The sequence below is a fragment of the Notolepis coatsorum genome (genome assembly GCF_963971535.1).
Source record: "Notolepis coatsorum genome assembly, chromosome: 10".
Classification (NCBI taxonomy): Eukaryota; Metazoa; Chordata; class Actinopteri; order Aulopiformes; family Paralepididae; genus Notolepis; species Notolepis coatsorum.
Genome location: NC_140174.1, coordinates 40,223,305 through 40,247,809, shown reverse-complemented (window position 1 = coordinate 40,247,809; position 24,505 = coordinate 40,223,305). Strand labels below are relative to the sequence as shown.

At 42.7% G+C, this 24,505-nt stretch overlaps 1 protein-coding gene across 1 annotated transcript; it reads left to right on the top strand.

Moving 5' to 3' along the window:
* Nucleotides 1-6,689: 6,689 nt before the first annotated feature.
* hpdl (4-hydroxyphenylpyruvate dioxygenase-like) lies at nt 6,690-23,723 on the top strand (the record flags this gene model as incomplete). Its single annotated transcript, XM_084322527.1, has 5 exons — nt 6,690-7,387; nt 7,970-8,136; nt 16,055-16,206; nt 20,722-20,846; nt 23,044-23,723. 5 exons carry the CDS (start codon nt 6,690-6,692, stop codon nt 23,240-23,242), a joined length of 1,341 nt encoding a protein of 446 aa, XP_084178653.1. The 3' UTR covers nt 23,243-23,723.
* Nucleotides 23,724-24,505: the final 782 nt, after the last annotated feature.

Here is a 24,505-nt window from a genome sequence, read left to right as displayed (position 1 = left end):
CAGTAAGGTGTACGAGTTGTAGTGCAATCCTTCATCCATAAATATAAAGTGTGGGGAGTGGGTGCTACAGTGTGTTTGTTTAAAGTGGGTGTGTGCTATAAAGTGTGTGTAGTGGGTGCTACAGTGTGTTTGTTTAAAGTGAGTGTGTGCGTGTGGATGTGTGTGCTATGTGTGTTTGGTGGTTGTTGTTGTGTAGTGTTCATTCATTGTTCGTTTAGCAGCCTGATGGCCTGGGGATAGAAGCTACTTCTGAGTCTTTCTGTGCTCGCCTTGAGACTCCTGTATCGCTTGCCTGACGGCAGCAGTTCAAAGAGGCAGTTGTTCGGGTGGCTCGAGTCCTTAATAATTCTCTTAGCCTTCCCCTTGCAACGCTTGTAGTAAATGTTCTGGAGGGTGGGGAGCCCCCCTCCAATTGTGCGTTCGGCTGAACGTGTCACTCTTTGTAGTCTGCTTTGGTCTTTTGCAGTGCTATTCCCAAACCAGGAGGTGATGTTGCCGGTCAAGATGCTCTCTATTGTACATGAGTAGAAGTTCTTAAGGATCTTCTGGCTGACTTGGAACTTCCTTAGGCGCCTGAGGAAGTAGAGGCGTTGTCGTGCCTTCTTCACCACACTGTTAATGTGTGTGGTCCATGTCCAAGTACCTGGGAGTCCACATCACAGAGGACATGACATGGTCAACACACATAGATTCTGTGGTGAAAAAGGCGAAACAGCGTCTCTATCACCTGAGACAGTTAAGGAAGTTCAGAGTATCAGGGAAGATACTCCACTCCTTCTATTCCGGGGCTGTAGAGAGCATTCTGACTGGAAACATCACTGCCTGGTTTGGAAACAGCACGGCACAGGACAGGAAGGCCCTACAGAGAGTGGTGCGCTCAGCAGAGTGTACTACGGGTATTGCACTACCACCCCTGCAGGACTTATATAACAGGAGGTGCAAATCCAGAGCCTGCAGAATAATGAAAGACCCCCAGCACCCCAACAACAGCCTGTTCAAGCTGCTGCGGTCAGGCAAGCGCCTACGTACACACGCTACGAGCACAGAGAGACTCCGGCTCAGCTTCTTCCCCCAGGCCATCAGAACACTGAACTCTCCACTCACAAATACACATGAGCACACATACACACACATGCTGCAACCGCTTTAAACAATCACTTTAAACAAAATGTCTCTTTAAACTAAATGGAAAAGTCACTTTAAAGGAATGAAGAATATAAAAGTCACTTTAAGGAAAGAACAAATGTGGTTCTTGTATAGTATAGTTTAGATATAGTAAGTAAAACATAATGACGGAGTTAAAATTGTATATTGTATAGTAGTGTACATAGGAACCAGTGCTTTCTCAGGAATTTAGCATGTCTATTTTTATCATGCACATCTTATGCATACCTGTCAACCATCCCGTTTTTCCCGAGATTGTCCCGTATTTCAACCTTCCTTCTCGCCGTCATCCCGTTCCCGTATTTTTTCCGTTTTTAATTTTTTTTTTAAATTTTACAAAATGGCTGCAATTCCCCTCTGTGACGACAGGTGGCAGCAGTGTAGATTAGAACGTTAGCACAGGAAGTCTGACCGGAAGACGGTTGCGACCCAAAGAAGAAGACCACCATCAACGGAATACAGGAGGGGTTTAGCATGAAACTACCTACAAAAGGCAGACAAGTCATACCGGCAAAGTGGGGTTGTTCCCGGAGAGCTCACTCTCGGCCGTGGTTTCTCAGTGTATAATGTATGGTGCTCTCCCTCAACATGCGAGTAGGGTGAGACAACATTGGCTTACATTGGCACTGCTTTAACGTTGCATTTACCCATAATCCATTGCTGTATTAGACGTGCCAGTATAACTTTTGTAATATGAATGAAGAGCTAATGTAAAGTTAATCAATACACAATGAAACAATATCTTTATCTATATCACATGTCAAAACTACTTTAATAAAAGAAGATTTTCGTTTTTCATTTCTACTACATCCAAAACAAGACAGAAATTCTACTTCTGCATGCACCGGGAGAATTGAGCTCATAGCACAGATTTGGAGTTGATAGAATGGACATTGCTGTTCTTAGGAAATGTTGCACATGGTGGAAATAATGGAAATGAACATTTCTAACATTAACATTTACTGTGTGTTTAAAGTTGAGGCATGGTAGAATTTCACTTTATATTACAGCAGCAGTATCCGTTTTTAACATTACAATTAGTGTCTGACACTATAGACACATGTTAAAAGTCAAAGTTAACTTTGTCATTTTCCAATTTGTGCAAGACATACAGAAAAATTCAATTACGTGCCCCCCTTCCCACGGTGTATATAAAGAGACAATAAAATTTAAAGTAACATAGGACACAATATACAACACACAGGACTATGTACAATATAAACAGTGCCTACAATTAAATTAATGAATGAATTAAATAAGAGATAAAAGAGAACTTAGTGTAAATATTCTTTAATTTGTGTCAACGTTATAAAAATCCTATTGTATTCAACAAATTAATTATGATACACCACAATGTGCCCTTTCTATCTATTCTAAATCTATGGCCTCGCGATTCCACGGCTGCGCAGTGCAGACAATATATATATATAATATGCATACGAGGGGGAGGAGACTACATTGGGAGGGGGCGGGGCCGGGGGGAAGGGGGCGGGCGAAATATCCCGTTTTTTCAAATCCCAATGTTGACAGCTATGATCTTATGTCTTACCTGTTTTTTTTCCTATGTCTATTTTATTATTGTATTAATGCACAATCGATGTGGGCATGACCACCCGCATTTCACTGTATGCCCTGCACTGTATGTATGTAACAAATAAACCTCTTGATTCTAGTCAAGCCCACTGAAAGACATTGGCATTTGCTGGCATCATTGCAGTTTCAATCGTCACAGTATAGGTGGGTGATGTCTCGAACTTCCTTAGGTGCCGGTCCTTTCTGGAACATCACAGGTTCAATGGTCCCATCTTCTCTGAGCCTCCACCCTCTACCAACTGGGTTCCAGAGAAGAGGCTTGGCCAGATGGCTGTGACGCCACACTGCTGTTTGGTACAAGGCTCTCAACACATGTTGCTGGAAGGCATCTTCTGTTGGGGGTAGATTTGTAGCTGATGAATCTGTGGTAGATGCTAGTGTGTACCTCAGCTCATCCAGGTTGGTGCAAGGATGTCCATTCTCCATTTTCTTGCTAGAGGGTGGCGATGTTTATTATTCCGAATAGATCTACACAGGCTTATAGCCTATAATACGTGACATTTGAAGCAGGCACCACTGCTGTTGTAATTGTCTGGTAATAGCTGTTTCGAGTATTTATTATTGGGTTGTTGTCGCAGACTCACTGCATGTTCAATTTGCGGCTCGTATGGTACTGCCTTCCTATACCCAGTTAAATCTGTCTTCATATCTCACGCCCCAAAGGCGATAGCGAGGGGGGCGTACGCGTGTAGGTCAGTGGCCAATCAGAGCGCAAAACGGGAACCCGGAAACCCAACTGCGTTGGTAAAAGCATACACGCGGCCCGGAAGATTGTTTTATTTTTTCATTTGTAGGTAGTGGTGGGAGTGGTTATGGTTAGGGTTATTAGTAGGTTTATACACAACTTTTTCAAGGTGAACATTATGATGACCAGTTGCGGGTTTGCAGCTTAATTGGCCAACAACTGACCAGCCCCAATAAAACGCAGATGTGTGATCTAATGATATAAATTGAATGACGGAACCGTCAGAGTTGTATCAGAGGATATAGCGTTATTGTATTTATTAGTATTGGACAGGCAAGAGGAGCAGAGAAGAAGGAGATAGAGTCGATAGTAATGTGTTTTGAAGATAAGAAGAAGAGGGTAAACAATCAAAAGTTGATTTGCCAGAAATTCAAGAGAAGAAAGAAGAAGAAGGAGAAGAAGAAGAAGAAGAAGAAGAAGAAGAAGAAGAAGAAGAAGAAGAAGAAGAAGAAGAAGAAGAAGAAGAAGAAGAAGAAGAAGAAGAAGAAGAAGAAGAAGAAGAAGAAGAAGAAGAAGAAGAAGAAGAAGAGCTCAGCAAAAAAAATGTGGAGGGCAGTAATCATAGATATATTGAGTGAGTAGCCTCCAGCTGCAGCTGCGGAGATTGTTCCAGATTGAGCAACTTCCACCCGGTCCCACGACATTTCTCCCGGGACAGGACAATGTGCGCTGATTGGCGGAAAGTACGTCTGACATATCTCGAAGTACGTCTGACGTATCTCTACGTTAGCGAACGTTAATTGAACGTCAAAAGCCGATGCAGTTTGATTGATTGATTGATTGAAAACTTTATTAACAGATTGCGGAATGGGTACAGTACAGTACAGCTCAATACATACAATTGTTAAGGGGATGCAGACCAGAGAAAGACTTTCGTCTTGTTTACATCAGGGTCCCCCATTTTCAATTCATCGTAACATATATGACATACATGACATACAGATGGACAGTACTGCTACATCTATACATTTATGACATACCAGATTTGCAAATACAGTACTGTTTGTGATACAAAAAGAGTCCAGAAAAAAAAGTATATACATTTGACATAGAAACTGTACATTGGATTGGGTAGGTGGGGGGGGGGGGGGGGGGACTGTACATTGGAGGTGGTTGGGTGGGTGGGGGGGGGGGGTGGGTAGGAGTGGGGGGGAGGTTGGGTAGGAGGGGTGGGTGGGGGACACTGTACAACTGTACAAACAAAACTGTACATTGGAATATTGACAAGACCATACTTGGTAATTTACTGTACATTGGAGGGGGTTGTGTTATACATTTACAGGGGCCAGTTAGTTAACACGCAGTGACGCAGCAATAAACACTGGTTTAAGCAGGTGGTTTTAATGTTATGGCTGATCGGTGTACATATCTTTTCCAGATCACACCATCTTTAAGTGCAATTTGGAATGCAGGGGCAATAGTCACTTCCACTGTCCCTCCTGCAAAACCACACTGTTTGAGAAGAAAAACCGGTTTATAGCGCATCTGGCACTGTGCAGGAGCAGCTCCCACAGTACAGAAACACTGCATGTGGATGGAGGTGTCGGAGAGAGTAAGGTCAAAGAACTGGTTGTCCGTGCAGCCAGTGAGAACGCCATCAGCACTGACACTGACGAGCCTGCCATCAAGGTTGTCATTGTGGAGGCTACCAGTGAGAACCAGCTCACTAATAAGCACGATGCTACAGTAGCCACTGTACAAGTGAGGAGGAGCAAGATTATATCGGTGGCCTGTCCCAGTGTGCAGTAGTCATCAACAAGAAGAATCTGAAACGTCACATGGAAAGAAAACACTCTGAACCAGGTTCCATGGAAGTTACTTCAAAATCACATCTGCGAAGTGAATGTTTGGATTCTGACAACAGTGTCTATGCTGTTGTTAAAACAATTGTATGTATTGAGCTGTACTGTACTGTACCCATTCTGCAATCTGTTAATAAAGTTTTCAATCAATCAATCAATCAAACAAAGAGTATAAACAACAGTACAGGAATGAGAAACAGTCTAAATGGGTTTTAACATTTTAGTTTATTTCATGCGGATATGATCTGTAATACCTGATCGGTACAATATCTACTAACCTGATCAATACAAGCCCCCCCCCCCCTCTCGTCAGCGCAGACGTACTTGCTTTTGATTTTGACGTTCAACGTCAGACGTACTTCGAGATACTTCCGTACTTTCCGCCAATCAGCGCACATTGTCCTGTCCCGGGAGAAATGTCGTGGGACCGGGCGGAAGTTGCTCAATCTGGAACAATCTCCGCGGCTGCAGCTGGACCCTATTGGAGTTATTGGCAGTAATAGACCACCATTGGCACTTCCGGGATTCTGAAATCAGGGAGGAGATTGCGGGGGGTGCAAATGAATGGATGTGGACGAGAGCCGTGATGTAAGTGGTTGCCGATACGGCTGTGGGGGTGCTAGAGACATGATCGAATAGACGTTTATGCGCCTCGCTCTCCTGAACACGGCGTGACCCATAACTAATCGATCAGAACTAAATCGGCAGAGAAAAAGCCCATTTTAAAGCACCTATTCCGCTTGGACATGCGCAGAGTGCCCATGGAGTCTGGACGACGCGAGATGACGCTCGAATGAATGTGGACCGTTCTATCAGAGGGGGGAGCTTCGGTGGCCATGTAAGTGGCTACAGACCGCTGCACTTAAATATAAACATTAGTCTACCTGGAGACTCAATGAGGTAATTGTAGATGTCGCCATAAGACACGTCTGGCCATTTAGTGGGATCATTTTTTCATTATCCTGTTCGGCTGGCCACCGAAGCTCCCCCCTCTGATAGAACGGTCCACATTCATTCGAGCGTCATCCGCGTCGTCCAGACTCCATGGGCACTCTGCGCATGTCCAAGCGGAATAGGTACTTTAAAATGGGCTTTTTCTCTGCCGATTTAGTTCTGATCGATTAGTTATGGGTCACGCCGTGTTCAGGAGAGCGAGGCGCATAAACGTCTATTCGATCATGTCTCTAGCACCCCCACAGCCGTATCGGCAACCACTTCCATCACGGCTCTCGTCCACATCCATTCATTTGACCCCCCCGCAATCTCCTCCTTGATTTCAATGTAACGCGGAAGTGTAGTGCGTCTACACTGCCGGAAATTCAAAAGAAGAAGAAGACGGGATACTGGGGACACCCCTCACGTAAACAACACACGTCACAAAAAAGATGGCAGCCCACTTGAGCCGGTTGCATCACATTTCATTGCACGTTTCAAACGTGGATAAGATAGCGTATGACCTTGTTTCTAAATTTAAGTTAAATTTGTTTGCAGCAAGACTAACCGACACGTCAAGGCAGCTGGCTTTCAGGAAAGGAGCGGCGGTTTTTGTCGTAAATGAGAGATCAAACCAGCCCCCTTCAAGATTGAATGGGAAAGTATTTAACACAACGGACACATCGTCTAATCTACATTGTATCGATTTAGGAAAACGCGACACGGAAAGTCATCTTCATTATCTTTACGACGTCAGTCCACACTATGTTGTAGACACCGCGTGCAACATTTGTTTCGAGGTCGAAGATGTGGAGAGGTCATTCAAATCTCTGTGCGACAAAGGTTGCGATTTCCTGGTTCCACCCACGGTGGTTCGTGACGAGATGGGGCTTGTCACGTACGCTGTTGTCAAGTCCATTGTGGGGAACGTGTGCCACACTCTTATTGACAGAACGAAATACGAGGGAAGCTTCTTGCCAGGGTTTGACAACATTGAAAATGTGACCAGCAATGGCTTGGCACAGGACAACAGCTCTTGTCCTGTCACACACTTTGATCACATAACCTATGCCTGTGCAAGGAAAACCACACCACAAGTCATGCAGTGGTATGAAAGAGTTTTTGGTTTTAAGAGGTTTTTCATTGACAGGTAAGAGAAGTTGAATATAAGATTGTCATGCAAAAATTAACTAAAACGTATACTCTCTAGTCTCTAGTCTCTTCTACGTGGCCTGTGTATGATACCTAGTTGTACAGTAAATGACCAAGTATGGCTTTGTCAGTATTCCAATGTACAGTGTACAATGTGTGTGTGTCCCCTACCCAACCCCCCCACCCCCACCTCCAATGTACAGCCCCCACCCACCCAACAACCCACCCCACCCAACCTCCTCCAATGTACAGTTTCTACGTCAAATGTATATACACTCTTTTTCTGGACACTTTTGTATCACAAACAGTACTGTATTTGCAAATCTGATATGTCATAAATGTATAGATGTAGCAGTACTGTCTATCTGTATGTCATGTATGTCATATATGTTATGATGACTTGAAAATGGGGGACCCTGATGTAAACAAGACGAAAGTCTTTCTCTGGTCTGCATCCCCTTAACAATTGTATGTATTAATTGAGCTGTACTGTACTGTACCCATTCTGCAATCTGTTAATAAACTTTTCAATCAATCAATCAATCAATCAATACGTTTGGCTGTCTGCTTTTCTGTGCAGCGAGGAAGATGTGGACGAAGGTTATGTGCTAAACCAGGATGGCATCGGGCTGCGTCTCACTGCAATGGAGTACTGGAAATGCAGTAAAGCAGGAGTCTCTCTTCCTTGCAAGGATCAAAACGAACCTGACTGCAAGTTTGTAATGGCAGAATCACTACCTGAACAAGGTAACGGCTGTCTGACCCATCTCTAAAAGAGTATGCATTTCTTAGCCCCTTTCGTGACTGTGATGCACCGAGTGAATCCACAGTCACTTGCTCCTCAATAGGAAACCAATGTATGTTGACCATGAAGGACTGGTTCTGGCCGAACCGTTCGTTATACATGTATCACAGAGAGATTACAAAGGTACTCACAGTTGCACGAGGGTTTCAGACAGAGATACGGGATGGTTTGAAAGCTCGGCGTTGCTAATAAACATTTTAAATATCTTTTATAAACTGGTCAACACTGCATTATTTCCGGCGTTGGGTGCATGATGCGCATGCGCTGTGATCACAACCAGGCAGCCAACGCCGGAAATAATGCAGTGTTGACCAGTTTATAAAAGATATTTAAAATGTTTATTAGCAACGGCGAGCTTTCAAACCATCCCGTATCTCTGTCTGAAACCATTGTGCAACTGTGAGTACCTTTGAAATGTCTCTGTGATACTTGTATATAACGAACGGTTCGGCCAGAACCAGTCCTTCATGGTCAACATACGTTGGTTTCCTATTGAGGAGCAAGTGACTGTGGATTCACTCGGTGAATCACAGTCACGAAAGGGGCTATGCATTTCTATGTTGTGATTTCAAAGCTGGTTGCACTGTGTTTTTATGACGCTCCCGCGCATGCACATAAATGTTCCCTCACTTGCGCACAGATTAAAGCCAATGCCTAATTTCCTCTACAAATGGAATGTAACACATTTCATTCACAAGTTTTGTGTGAATGTATCTGAGAACGTATTTGAACACACCTGACGTCCTGCGCTATTGTTATGCAAAGTAGCCAGGTGGGTACTTAGCGAGTTGGCGCATCAGTCGAATGCAGCGCATTCCTGTGTGCACGCGCATGCACATCCGTGCGTGTGCGCGTGCTTCTGCTCCCAGAGCCGGTTGCTCGGCATGCAACCCCGTCCCATGAACAACGCACCCCTGGTCACCTGGTTTCTTAACTCATTGACCACCGGGAATTAGTCGCTCTAGCACTGCCACGCTTTAAAAGATAGGAGTGCATCACCTTGTTTGTAGAACTCTAACTATATTCTATATTATAGCTATGGATACAATACTATGGCCCATTTGACACCACCTATCTATCGTTCAATATGTGAAAAAGAATAGATTTTTCCATCCATACGTTCCCGTGTTATACCATGGTGAATATAAGTATGGTTTTAGAGCGGTCTAGGGTAATTCCCGAAATGCTAAGTTATAGCCAATTCCACTATAGACGTTGCCGTTTCTTGCCTGTACGCGCTATTATTCCGAAATCAAATCTCTTTCATAGGTATTATGTTCCACCTAGGGCTGGGCGATATGGCCTAAAAATAAAACTTCAGATTTTTTCACACCACATCCGATTTACGATTTTAATCGATTTTTTCTCTCTTAAAACTAGAAACGCCAAGGAAATCATTAAAATAAGCGTTTACATTTTTTTAAAGATTTATTTTTTGGCGTTTTATCGCTTTATTACTACTGGGCAGTCCAGTAGGGAGAGACAGAGGAGAAATGGGTGACAGAGTCGGGGGAAGACATTCGGGAAATAACGACGGATTCGGGAAGCCGTGTCGCGGCTGAGCGCGCTATGTGGTTCGCCACTGGGGCGCCCCGATAAGCGTTTTAACACTTTAATCGCCGGAGACGCCGAAACTCGTCTTTCCCCGCCATGCTCATTCTGCCGAAGGCGCCGTAACACGTCTTTGATATCAATATTTAAAAAATCTGTGATCGAAATCATATTTCTCCCCCGGGGACCTGAGATATACTACTGAGCTCCACTCAACTCTCTAACGGTTCAAGAGCGCCATCTGGTGGCCGATCGGGGGAGAAACAGGATGTAGAAGCTGGTGCTCATTTCAATTCGGTCCGATCACTCGCTATAGGTCCCGGGACTCGAGCTCGACACAATACATAGCGATCCGTTGCCAATAACTCGATAAACAACATGATTTGGACGTATATACTATTATACAACCTGGAAATGGATCGGGTATTTCTCCATGCCATAATAGAAAAAATTCTGTTCCACGCTCATCTGCCAACGGCGCGAGGAAGCTACGGTGAGTTTCAGCGTTATTTTCTAATGTCCTCTATACTAACTGCTCTAATGATCATATCACCCACACTAGATGAATGATATAACGTTGCCCACGGAATTATAAACGACCCCCCGCCCATCCGGTCAACATCAGATCATACGTAGTAACTTCTAGAACTACGTGCAGTTGACATTTTTTATCTGGCACCGATCGCTATCAAACTGTATTTGATCATCAATATAATGCATTTAGGGCTATAAATCAAGTTCTGGAGAAAGCTGCAGAAAACGATAAAAACATACTTATACTTTAGACCGTATTTTAGTATGAATATGTGAATGAAAAAGTATAACGTTGCTACACCCTGAACAATAGATATAGGACATTGAATGGGCCATAATAATGTCAATTTAGCAATAGAATTTAAAAAGTTATAGCCCTGCAAAGAAGGGGAACTTCTCCATAGACAAATAGAGCTGGCTAGGGATGGTAAATTATGAATTTAACCATGGCGATCAAAGTGTTAATTTGACACAAATGATCAAACCAAGATGAATTTCCCTATTGGGATTGAAGTGCAAACCTAACTTTCACCAATCTTCACTTAAAAAAAAAAAAAATATATATATATATATATATATATATATATATTTATAAAGGGTTACTCTTGATCAAACAAAGATGAATGTCCCTATTGGGATTAATAGTGCAATAACTTGATTTGTCACCAAACTTCACTTAAAACAAATAAAAGGTGCCTCTTAATCATCAAACAAGAATGAATTTCCCTATTGGGATTAATAGAGTGCAAATCTAACCTCCACCAAACATCACTTTTTGTAAAATAAAAGGTGACTCGTAAAAAAATAATATTTTTTTATTTTATTTTTTAAATCGTCCTAAATCATTCATTCGAATTAATCGATAAAATTGATGAATCGCCCAGCCCTAGTTCCATCATGAATGCATGAGGGGGGGGGGGGGGGGGGGTCGTTTCGGATTATTTGATTGTCAGTAACGGCATTCGTATTGAACACTAAAAATGCTTATCAGCCCGATCGGTATAAAAGCATTGCAGGATCAAGGTCAGATCATCCTTACCTGTGATCGGGACTGGGAGTATTCCAAAAATAATATTCCAATTGTTTGATCGCCATCTGGTACATCCAATGTCCATCTGGTCCACGGCATAATCCACCACAACATATGGATCTGGGATATTTGACGCGCTTCAATGGAACCGGGAGAACCGCTCGCCTGACAAGGAAAATTGAAACCGGAGACATTTGGCCATTCCACAGGCCAAGATACAAGGTTACAAAGGGTGCTCTATACCACCATCTAGCTGGATGCGGCCGGTATTGCACTTTGGCGACCTCAGACTCATTCCCTATGGTAACACCAAGGTCCCTGGATGAATAATGAATAGAAATATCAAATAAAAGGAAAAACGATCAAATAACAAGTATACTCGTTGGCGTTCAACGATTGGCGCCCAATAAGAGTAAACTCGTTGTTGCCGGGGAATGAGTTGTTAAGCTATTGGTCACTACCCACAATAGCCGTTTCTGGTGGGTCCCATGTATCTCAATAGTGATAAGATGTTTGCCTGAGCTTGGGTCTTAGTCTAGGCCTAATTCACTCACTTTGGGTTCCCAGCTAAAAAGAAAAGGTTAAATGGGCACTTCACCAATAAACAATGCTGTTTATTTATTTTGCACATAATCTGACACACCCAAAAAAAGTTTTGCACACATTCATTTAGTTTGAGTTATTGAGAATAAATTTGTTTGAACATGGCCACCTGTGACATTGAATCCTTGTGTTGTGTTAATTACTTGCAGTGAAATAAATGTACAGCTACTATTGTGATTGCTACCTGTATATACCCCCAGATGCTAACCCTAAAATAGCAATGAAGGAACTTTATATGAACATACGCAAACAACAGATTGCACACCCTGAGGCAGCCGTTATTGTTGCAGAAGATTTTAATCACTGTTAATCACAGACCAGCATGTCTCTTGCCCCACAAGAGGAGACAGGACATTTAACAATGTTTACACCAATATAGCTGATACATAAATATATTCCCCTCCCCCACCTGGGACAATCTGACAACCTCACTTTGTGCATGCTCCCAAAGTACACCCCCCTCATCAAACGTGTGAAGCTCTCAATCAGAACAGTTAAAATATGGCCTGAGGGGGCAGACTGTGAGCTGCAGCAACGGTTCCAACACACATACTGGAGTATGTTTGACACCCAGGCCACCCTGGACTCCCACACAGACTGGAGTATGTTTGACACCCAGGCCGCCCTGGACTCCCACACAGACTGGAGTATGTTTGACACTCAGGCCGCCCTGGACTCCCACACAGACTGGAGTATGTTTGACACTCAGGCCGCCCTGGACTCCCACACAGACTGGAGTATGTTTGACACTCAGGCCGCCCTGGACTCTCACACAGACATTGGACCTCATGATCGAAAGTGTACGTATTTTAATCTTCGTAAGAAGTTTGTTTTTACGAAAGTTCTCCAGATGGCTGAATGCGTGAAACGGTGTTTGTAAATGACAAATGTTCTCAGCTGCGATCCCCTCAATGAAGAATGTCACTCATTCTTAAACTGAAAGCGAGTTCATTTGCAGTGTTTGTGTAGTGCTTTTATTTATTTTCGGACATCACCATGCCTCGTTGAGTCATGACTATAAATGCAAAACGTAATTGTTAATGATTATCGTATTCATTATTATTATAATGATTTAATTCCGAGGCCCTTAAGAACATGGGCGCACACCAGTCTGTCCTATTTACAACTGCCTTTCCGCATTTGTAAATCCTGTTCGTAGCAAGGAACGAATCTCTGAAAAGAAACTGTTAGATCAAAACTGGCCCGAGAAGTTCGTAAATGGAGTTATGAAGAAATTTGTTTGTAACTTTCTCGTAAGTCCATTCGAGCATGAGGTTCATTGACTCCTATACCTCCTCCGTTGTTGACCGCATAAATTCCAATATTGATAGTGTCACCACCCTTAAACAGATCACTACATTCCTCAATCAGAAGGCGTGGATGAAAAAAGAGGTCCGTTCACTACTAAAGGCACGTGACACTGCTTTTGGATCTGGTGACAAGCAGGCCTACTGTGCAGCCAGGGCTAATCTGAATAAGGGAGTCGAGCAGGCCAAGCACAGCCACAAGCTAAGAGTTGAAGAGCACTTCAACAACTCCGACCTCCGCCACATGTGGCAGGGCATCCAGGCCGTCACGGATTACAAACCCACCAACCACGGCGCTCCCTGATCAATAACTTTTATGCCAGATTTTACAGAGACAACCAGGAGGCGCCCACCAAGGCTGTCCTCCCTGCCAACCTCCAACCCCTCACTCTCTCCCCCATTGACGTGTGTACGGCACTGAGCAGGACTAATGCACGTAAGGCAGCTGGCCCTGATGGCATCCCCGGCAGAGTGTTCAGGAACTGCGCTGAGCAGCTGTCTGGGGTCTTAACTGACATCTTCAATCTGTCACAGTTGTCCCAGCATGCTTTAAAACCACCTCCACCGTGCCAGTGCTGAAACACTCCTCTGCCTCGAGCCCTAATGACTTCCGCCCTGTTGCACTCACCCCCATCATCATGAAGTGCTTCAAGAGGCTGGTCCTGGCTCACCTCAAATCTGACCTTACACCCTCACTGGACAGACACTTTCCTACCATGAGAACAGGAGCACAGAGGCTGATGATCAGTCAATAATGGACTGTTTGCCCTCCTCCCCTCCAGGAGATGCTACAGGAACCTCCGCTCCAAGTCTAGCAGACTCAGGAACAGCTTCTTTCCCTCAGCTGTTATCTCTCTGAACTTGCCATGTTGACAGCCCCCCCCCACCATATAAACTCTGAACTCTGACTGCATTGCCTACACCCTTGGCTCTGTTACCAATACTGTACGACTCTGAACTCTGTTGCCTATACTCAATTTATACCTACCTACTGCTTTCAGTCTACCCATATACTCTGTATGATAGTATGTACAACAGTGCTGTATATATTGCATATTTATATCTTTATATTACCATATATATATACCCATATTTGTCTGAATATATCTGCATATAACCCCTCTATACTTGCTTGTACACCTGCACATAACCCTTAGCTCTGTATGATAGCATGTACTATAATGCTGTATATACCATATATATATATATATATATATATATATATATATATATATATATATATATATATATATATTCCTACCGCATATATATCTATCCTCACCTGTCTCTACTTGCCTGCACATAGTCCCTTACTATATCTATATCTGTACATATCCTACTCTTACTAGTTACGCTGCTGGCCAGTAGTAGTCATACTGTCTCTATTTATATAATACAACTCTCTACATACATCTGATTAGCACTACACTCAGTATAGATAGAATAGAATAGAAATACTTTATTCATCCCGAGGGAAATTTGGCACTACAAATCGCTCACAGTAAACATTTAGGGAGACAAAAACAAGTCACGAATGAAGAATAAAATAAGCCTAAAAATACCCAGCTCCCGGATATACATTTCCTATGTTATGTTTATACATTCTAATATAAACAGTAAAATATACAGAAGTCTACAGTAAGTGTAATATTGAACAGTGTTTTTAAAAAGTAAAAGTCCAGGAAGATGGTAACTGTCACCCTGTGCTCAGTGATGCAGTGAGGCACAGTGATGCATTGTAAAGTCTGATGGCTGTCGGAATGAAGGACATCCTGTGCCGTTCAGTGCTACATCTCGGGAGTCTTAGTCTAGCACTGAACATGCTCCTATCAGCTAAGTCTGTGTATAGTGGGTGGGAGGGGTTGTCCCTGATGGCATGGAGCTTAGCAAGGCTCCTCCTCTCCGCCACCACCGCTAGAGAGTCCAGCTCCACCCCAACCACGTTACTGGCCTTCCTGACTAGCTTTTCCAGCCTGTTTGTGTCCCCCCAGCAGGTCACAGTGTACAAGAAGGCGCCCACCACCACCGACTCATAGAACATCCTCAACATCCTTGTACAGACGTTGAAGGATCTCAGCCTTCTGAGAAAGTAGAGTCGGCTCTGGCCCTTCTTGTAGAGTGCCTCTGCGTGTTTTTGACCCATTCAGTTTGTTGTCAATGTGGACTCCGAGGTATTTGTAGTCCTCAACCATGTCCACATCGACCCCCCTGATGGAAACGGGGGTCACAGATGCACTCCTCCTCCTCCCCAGATCCACAGCCAGTTCCCTGGTCTTCGTCACATTTAGCTGGAGGTGGTTCTTATCGCACCATGTGATCAAGTCCGCTACCAGTTCCCGGTATTCCCTCTCATCACCGTCCTTTATACATCCCACTATCGCAGAGTCATCAGAAAACTTCTGAAGTAGTACTAATCTGTATAATTTGTACCCATTTTACCACCTGTACATTGTATATTGCTGTTGCACATTACTGCTACATTTACACTCTGGTTGGATGCCAAACGTCTTTTCGTTGTACTGTACTTACTCAGTATAATGACAATACATTTGAATCTAATCTAATCTAGATGAAGAAATAGTTACCTTATCACTTCATTGAGCTGTAATTAACACAACATAAGGATCAATTTAGTAACAAACTAAATGAATGTGTGCAAAACTATTTAGAGTTGTTGGATGTGTGTGACGTGCAAAATTATGATTTTGATGAAGTGCCCCTTTTTAAGAACCAATCAATCTACAGCTTTCACTATACTGTAAAAGTCATTATCTGTGTGTGTGTGTGTGTGTGTGTGTGTGTGTGTGTGTGTGTGTGTGTGTGCGCTCATCTCAGGCAGGAACCAGGTGGATACCTTCTTGGAGCACCACAGGGGTCCAGGGCTCCAGCACATTGGACTGTACACAAACAACATAGTCTCCACTGCACATACAATGGCCAAAGCAGGGGTGCAATTCTTCTCCCCTCCTCCTGCCTACTACACAGAGGTATGCCTGCTACTGATGAAAACGCAGCTCCTATTTAACTCCCTTCAGTGACCTCATCGACAATAACCACATCAAACAAGCCTTGCATGCAGATCATTGGTATACACGACAAAACAGGGGTCAAATCGTATTCCTGTCAAACTAGAAGAATGCAGACCTCGACCAAGGCCTAACAATCTCCTGCTTTGCTGTTACTTTCATATGCAACATTTTATGGTGTGTAGACGACAATAATTGCTGATATTGCCAGTCTCAACAGACCCAGAGTGCAAATCCATATGGTGGCGCTAGGGAAAAGGTCACGGGTCACCAAAATCAACAGGTCTCTCACTCTAGGGGTAAATTTGATGGTAGTCTAGCGGCTAGCCATTACCTTTTGAGATACCTTGTACTCAGTTTGTCCTGATGGTGGTGCTAGAGGAAAGGTCATGGGGTCGCCAAAATCAACCGTTGTCTTCCTCTAAGGGTCATGAATGTTCACAGAAGCTTTTGTGACTATAACAAACGGGTATGTGCTTATTTTAAATCTTTGGCCTGGTGGTGGCACTAAAGGAAAGTTCATGGGGTCATCGAAATATAAGTTTCTTCCTCTTGGGGTCATGAATGTACACAGCAAATGTCATGGCAATCTAAGGCTGTCTTAAATACTTCGAAGCTTCGTTCGATGGGCACGGGATTCGAACGGGAAAATAAAATTCGAATATATATTAAAAAAAAATATATATATATATATATATATCAATATTCTTTTTATTTTTATTTTTTTTATCCCTTCTCCAACCTGCAAAATCTTGCGCCTCCAATGCAACGAACTTCATACGCCTCATTAACTCTGCCTCTCTTTGTTAACTACAACAAGCAATGCTGTTTGTTATTTAAGATGAGGTCGGACTCGGCACTGACAGATTTGTGTTCATTGTACTGCTTTTATAAAGCCTCAAATGACGGCTTACAATATTTCATAAAAGCAAAGTGTTTAGTTTGTCTAAGATTTAAAAAGGTTTAAACTTTACAGCACTGACAATTCTCTATAGTATTTCTTAGTGTCCCGACCGCGTGTAGCTTATTGCCAGCGGAAGAGTGCAAGAATGCTTCCGCATTCGTCACCGCACGCCAGTACGGTAATGCGCATTTCCTTTTCCTTCGCCCAGGTGCACCGGCGTGCTCGCGAGGTGCCCGCGAGGTGCTCGCGCGCGCATGCGCATGAGATCCCCGCTTGGTTCGACACATATTAACACGCTTTGTTAGCGCTGCAGATATAACAAAGAGGTCTAGCTGAGTCAATGTTGGCGGTTTTGTTGAACATTTGTACGTCACAGGAGAGAAACCGTGTATTCAAAGAAAGCTATTAAAATAGTCTTTGAATCTAAATATACTTTCTTTGTAAAATTTGTCATAATGTAGCATTTGTGTGTGTAACGTACACTGTAAAAAATAAATGTTTTTTCACAGGAAATTCACTATTATTTTACAGATTACTTTTGTTTTTCTACTTTAAGTGTAAATGCCATACAAATATAGTAAATTACCTTTTATCAAAATATTAACCATTAAATAAAGGTTGTAATTCCTTCATAGTTAAAGACAGTAGAGGTTATACTTTATTATCTAAACATGGTAAGTTAGAGTGCTGTGTTCACTCATAGTTAAATACAGTAGAGGTTGAGTACTTCATTATCTAAACATGGTAAGTTAGAGTGTTGTGTTCACTCATAGTTAAAGACAGCCGAGGTTGAGTAGTTTCTTCTGATATCACTTTCAAACTCCAAGTGATTTAGATCCAAAACATTTTCTAACACAGATTCATAATGGTTCTTCAGTGCAAGGGTTCAATTTACAATCAATAATCCATTGTAGGAAAATCCAGAACACTGTTTAGTCTGTGACGACGCGTCGCGATAATATACATGTATTCCATAGTAAAGTACAGTTGACAGCTGCGTTAACGTTACAATGTGTTGTGTTCACTCATAGTTAAAGACAGCCGAGGTTGAGTAGTTTCTTCTGATATCACTTTCAAACTCCAAGTGATTTAGATCCAAAACATTTTCTAACACAGATTCATAATGGTTCTTCAGTGCAAGGGTTCAATTTACAATCAATAATCCATTGTAGGAAAATCCAGAACACTGTTTAGTCTGTGACGTCGTGATAATATACATGTATTCCATAGTAAAGTACAGTTGACAGCTGCGTTAACGTTACAATGCGTTGTGTTCACTCATAGTTAAAGACAGCCGAGGTTGGGTAGTTTCTTCTGATATCACTTTCAAACTCCAAGTGATTCGTTGCAATGTACGCGGAAATGCTGCGTTGTGTTGCAATGTACTACATGCATTTGTCTGAGCGGGGCGAAAGGAAAGGCGCATTACCGTACTGGCGTGCGGTGACGAATGCGGAAGCATTCTTGCACTCTTCCGCTGGCAATAAGCTACACGCGTCCCGACCCATATAAAACATGAAAAATCAAGTTGAATTCTGCCTTTGTCTCTATTAACTACATATAAATATTTATATAATTGTTTGCTTTATAGACTAAGGTTGCAACATAATTATGTAATGTAATGTTACAGGCAGCGCAGCGCAGACTCATTATTAATTTAATTCATTAATCCAATCCACTTTATTTATAGAGCACATTTAAAAACAACAAAGTTGACCAAAGTGCTGTACAAGTCCCACAACATAAAAAAAATAAAGTATATATATATATTTTTTTAATCTCGAAGCTTCGAATTAAAATCGAATCTCGGCCCCAAAGCTTCGAAGATCAGCCCTATGGCAATCTGTCAGTCACACATCACATGACTGACTTACTTACATACTTACTTACAGACATGACTGCATGATTATATTACCTTGGCAGAGGTAGCAGTCGCTGCCCTTTTTCCCCTATAGATATTTTTCAATGGAATTGTGTTGCTAGGGAACAGCTTGTGCCCAAGTCTATTTCCTGTCGGCTATTGTATTTGCAAACACTGCAACAGGAAATTTAGAATGTGTTGTCAAGATTGAAAAGGTCTGCACTCCTGAGCCTCCTTTTTGACTGGGATTGGGACGGGGGGGGGACGGGGGGGGAGATGATAATGTACCCCAAGGATACTATAAAAAAGGAAGGGTCATCACGTCACTGTGAACGCACTTTCAGTTCGGCCGACATTGAATTAAATGGTATCGCCATCTCCTCGTTTATGACCCGTTATTACCTCGAATGTCGGAATCATCTGCAATCTGTTTCATTGTTAACTAGCTAACATTTGATATTGTTTGATGTATATTTCCTCAGATAGCTTCAGCTTGTATGTATTCAATAGAACTGGCACCAAAGTCTGACACCAAGCAGAACATAGAACTCTGGTATTTTATTTTTATTTTTTTATTATCTTTTTCTTCCTTTTTCTGTTTTTCTCCCATCCCAATGTTAGTCGTTATGCCAATTCCCACTCCCCTTCCTGGTCGTTGCGCACTCTACCCCCTACCGTCGGTCTGGGAGGGCGGAGACTATCACATGCTTCCTCCGACACATGTGTAGCCAGCCCACCGCTTTTTATTTCACCTGGCAGCGCAGACTCTCACTGGGAGAGTGTAACGTGTGGAAGGTCACACTACCTCTCCTAGATCCTTCCCTTGCTGTGCAGGCGCCCCGACGAACTGTAGGAGTCGCTGTTTACAACGACTAGGACCCACCCACGCCGGCTTCCCACCGCTAACACTGCCAATTGTGTTAGTATGGACGGTCGGCCAAGCCGGAGGCACCACAGCCGGATTCGATCCCACTGGCTCTGTGGTGGTAGACAGATGCTTAGTCCGCTGCGCTACCCGGCCGCCCTAGAACGCTGGTATTCTGACGTAATGACCCTTCCTCCTTTTTATAGTTTCTTTGATGTAGCCTACTTCTGAAAACTGTTAAGACGGGGCTATGATGGTGACTCTGGGCCTAACTATTTTGTATTATTAACCACATCTCACTTTACATTTGGACTCATATTTGATTGTAAATTACAGCGACACATTAACTCAATGATTGTTGTATAGCAGTGTGGGATATTCGTGGATATCCTGAAGAATGTTCTCAGTCAACCGAGGTTCAGTTAATAACAAGGTTTATTAACTAGACAGATAGAATTATACACATAGTATTAGAGAGAATGGCTGAGGGGCTCGCCCCAGGTGATCAGCAGAATGACCCAGGTAGAGACCAGGAATGCTGTCGGGAGGAGCCTTATATAGTAAAAAGGGGGGGGGGGGGGGGGGGGAGACACAGGATAGGGGACAAAGGGGAGGGGAATGTCTTTACATGAGAGAGTTGGGGAATCATTATATTATTCCACAGCAGATAATGTTGCTGAGTCAGTCGGCACCATTACAGCCTTTTGTGTAGAGCCGTTACTGTACCACACATGTGGTGTGTCTAATGATGTAAAAGATGATCACTTAGTATTTGAACGTGTGTGTTGTTATTTATTTGCCGCCACGCTTAGTGACCTCCTCTACCTGTCCTCTGTCCTGCGACAGGTGGGAAGACGGCAGGAGATGGAGGAGGCGGGTCACGACCCCCAGATGCTGGCTCAGCATGGCATCCTCCTGGACACAGACCTGCGACCCTCCTCACGTCCGACACCGTCCGGTGAGAATGGAAGGTAAGGGGACAAATTGTAGCATGTGTCATACTGACCCCACACATACAGGGTTCCTCGCACACCTACGCGGCCGTCCCGGGTTCGCCTCCCGCTCCCGGGGGATAATTTGTCTTCCCCACCACTTCTCCCATTCACCCTCTCCTCTTCTGTCGGTCATGTCTGACCATGAAAAACGTGAAAAATAAACCTTAACACTTTGATTGCCTAAGGCTAAATTCATGATATACCATCCGTTGCCAGCTCTATTTAACATGGAGAAGTTCCCCTTCTTTGCAGGGCTATAACTTTTTAAATTCTATTGCTAGATTGCCATTATTAGGGCCCATTCAAGGTCCTATATGTATTGTTCATGGTGTAGCAACGTTAAACTTTTTCATTCACATATTCATACTAAAATATGGTCTAAGGTATAAGTATGTTTTCATCTCTTTCTGCAGCTTTCTCCAGAACGTGATTTATAGCCCCAAATGCATTATATTGATGATGAAATACAGTTTGATAGCAATCGGCGCAATATAAAAAATTCCAACTGAACGTACTTCTGGAAGTTACTACACGTCATCTGATGTTGACCGGATGGGCGAGGGGGCGTTTATAATTCCGTGGGCAGCGTTATACCATTCATCTAATGTGGGTCATATGTTCATCAGATCAGTTAGTATCGAACACGGTAATATTACACGCTAAAACTCACCCCAGTCTCCTCGGGCCATTGGGCGATCAGCGTGGGGTAGACAGTTTTCCATTATGGGATGTCGAAATACCCGGTCCATTTCCAGGTTGTATAATAGTATATACGTCCAAATAACGTTGTTTATTGAGTTAGGGCGAGCGATCTATTATCCAGTGTTTCAAGATGGAGTCGCGGGAGCTATAGAGTGGCCGGAAGTAATATGGGTGATCACCACTTCATCCACATGACTTCCTGTTTGGCGCTTCTGCCGATCGGCCACCAGATGGCGCTCTTGAACCGCTAGAGGATTGAGAGGAGCTCAGAACTGTGTGTGAAGGCTGCAGAGGGGAAATATGATTTCGATCACAGATTTTTGAAATATTGATATTAAAGACGAGTTAGGGCGTCCTCGGCAACTTGAGCATGGCTAGGAAAGACGCCTAAACACGTTTTCGGCACTTAAAGTGTTAAAAACAGAATTGATGGAGGATGACTTTGACCATTTTCAGTTTAATTTTTTTTTGCCAACGACGAGAGATCTATTTTTTTTTTTTAAATTATTAGCGATTTGAATTCATATTTCATCAATCTAGTCTCACGTTAGTGCTGCAAACTCTCTCTGAGCTCCATTGGGAAAATACCGCCCCCTATCGTCTCTCCCTGTGGTACTGCACCCCTTTGGAATGGATTGAATGAAACGCATGGTAAAAAAAAATTAATCCTGCTTCCTCATTTTACTTCTTGGGCAAGTCACCCGGGAGGATCGGATTCATTGTGGACCATCAGAACAGCGTGGAATACATATTTCCAGTACCCAGCATTGGATCAATAAACGCGATAGATATTTGGAATGGCGATCAGGAATTGGAATAATCTTTTTGGAGAACATCTGATCTGAGGTAAGGAATCTATTTTACCAGTCTTAGGATAATCAGACCTTTTTTCACAGAGATATCAACGTGTGCCCTATGTGTGTGTCTGTGTGCTGATCAGGAAATGAGAGAATCGATTTTTCAGCTCGCTTCTATAGCGTGCATACGTACACATAATTATACTATCGATAATCTAGCGTTGATTTGAAAACTATTAATAAATAGGCAGAAAAATGACAGTTTTTTGTGTATTCCAGAATATTCCAGTAAAGGGCGATTATCACAGAATCTTTATATTTTCCTGAAACTTAAAACGAGCGTTTTTCAAAATGGTATAAAACGTAAATGAACCAATTAAAAAAATATATATAATAATAATAATAATAATAATAATCCGTTTCGACAATGTTGACTGCAAACAAGTCATTGATAAGCGACGGCCAGATTAGACACATCATTTAAGACATTTATGCGTTTGCAAATATGAGAGCTCTATCATTGAAGTGGGTGGTGGCATTCAAGGGGGGTAAGGCGCACCGCATGGCTGGCAATGAAAGTGTTACGAAATGTCAAATAAAACGATTCCTCAAGGTCTCTTATTATGGTCCCTGTAGAAATGGCATAATCTTTTCTTGTTATTTCCTTGTCCCAGATACCTGCTTCAGGTGTTCACCAAGCCCCTCTTTGCAGAAGACACCTTCTTCCTTGAACTCATAGAGCGAAGGGGGGCATCAGGCTTTGGTGAAGGGAACATCAGAGCCTTGTGGAGGTCGGTACAGGCGTACATGGAGAAAGAGACCGGGGAATCTCAAGACCGGAACACCCCCAAAAATGTGCTAACTGCTCATTAATTATTTTAAATGACATTGTTCACTCATATGTTTTATTTATCAAAAATACACATATATATATAGCTTTTTTGCAGGGAAAACATGAAGGCACTTATGGGAGGAAATCACTTCACAGAAGTCTGTGTTTACTTCATAACATTTTCTAATAACGTTGACTTCAATGTGCAGCTCTCTATGATTTGTACTGTCTGTACTACTGATTTGTAGGATGATCATACGTTTACTGTAAGAATTTCAGAGGTTACTGTATATGGTGGACAAGCAATGTACAAAAACAGACCTTGGTACAGCATTCAAGGGGATCGAAGCAAGTAGCTCCACTTTTACCTTTTATCATTAAAGTTGTTTATGTGCTAATATATATATTTCTTTATTCTATGTAGTTCTATTTAACATGGTTGTATTGTTTATATCTATGTTTTGTTTGTATTCATATGATGTTTGACCAATCTGAAACAAAAAAAAATACCTGTATGGTATAATAAAGTGGTACAAATAAAAGTTTGTCTATTATACATGAAATGTCATTGAGAATATAAGATTGTCTTTGTATTGGATGCATCAAAGCTAATTGACAGTGACACGACCATCTGCATATCCCCAGAACAGCTGCTACTGGATATCTGTGTCCGCGAGGAGGGACAATCGCTACATTTGAGACAAGTTATTCTGTCTTTGTGCCGTTGACTGTGGGTGGGCAAACCTCTACCTCCTGTGCCCCTTGACCCTCTGTTCCAGCTCAGCTGAAAGCTCTGGGGCCCAACGTGCGTAGTTTCTTAGAATAGGGGTACTGATCTAAGACTGATTTGTTGAGCTTACATGACCGCGTAACCACTTGACTCTATGAATTATTCCACATAGTGTTATTGAAGAAATATGGGCCATGAGAAAAATACTTCTGCACACTTGGAACAAAAGACTTGGGTAACAGGATGCGTCCGAGAGAAGTCACTTGAGAAAAGGAAAAGGATTGAAACGTTGTCCTACTAATACAAATAAGAATAAGTTCTATTTGCAAGCTTAATACAGTGTGTGGGACCTTTTCCTTGACTTTTCCTCCAACGCATCCTGTTACCCAAGTCTTTTGTTTCCCTTTTTAAGAAATATGGGCCAAAAAGAATTGCGCTCATCAGAATAGGAGTGATGCTCAGGTTTTGACCAGACTTAAGCTGTAGCCCTATTTTCAGAGATTTCGCCTTGAGTAAATGCCCAAGTAAATGGAAGACTGCTCCACTTCTACAAGGTCAATTTGCATGTTGGTAT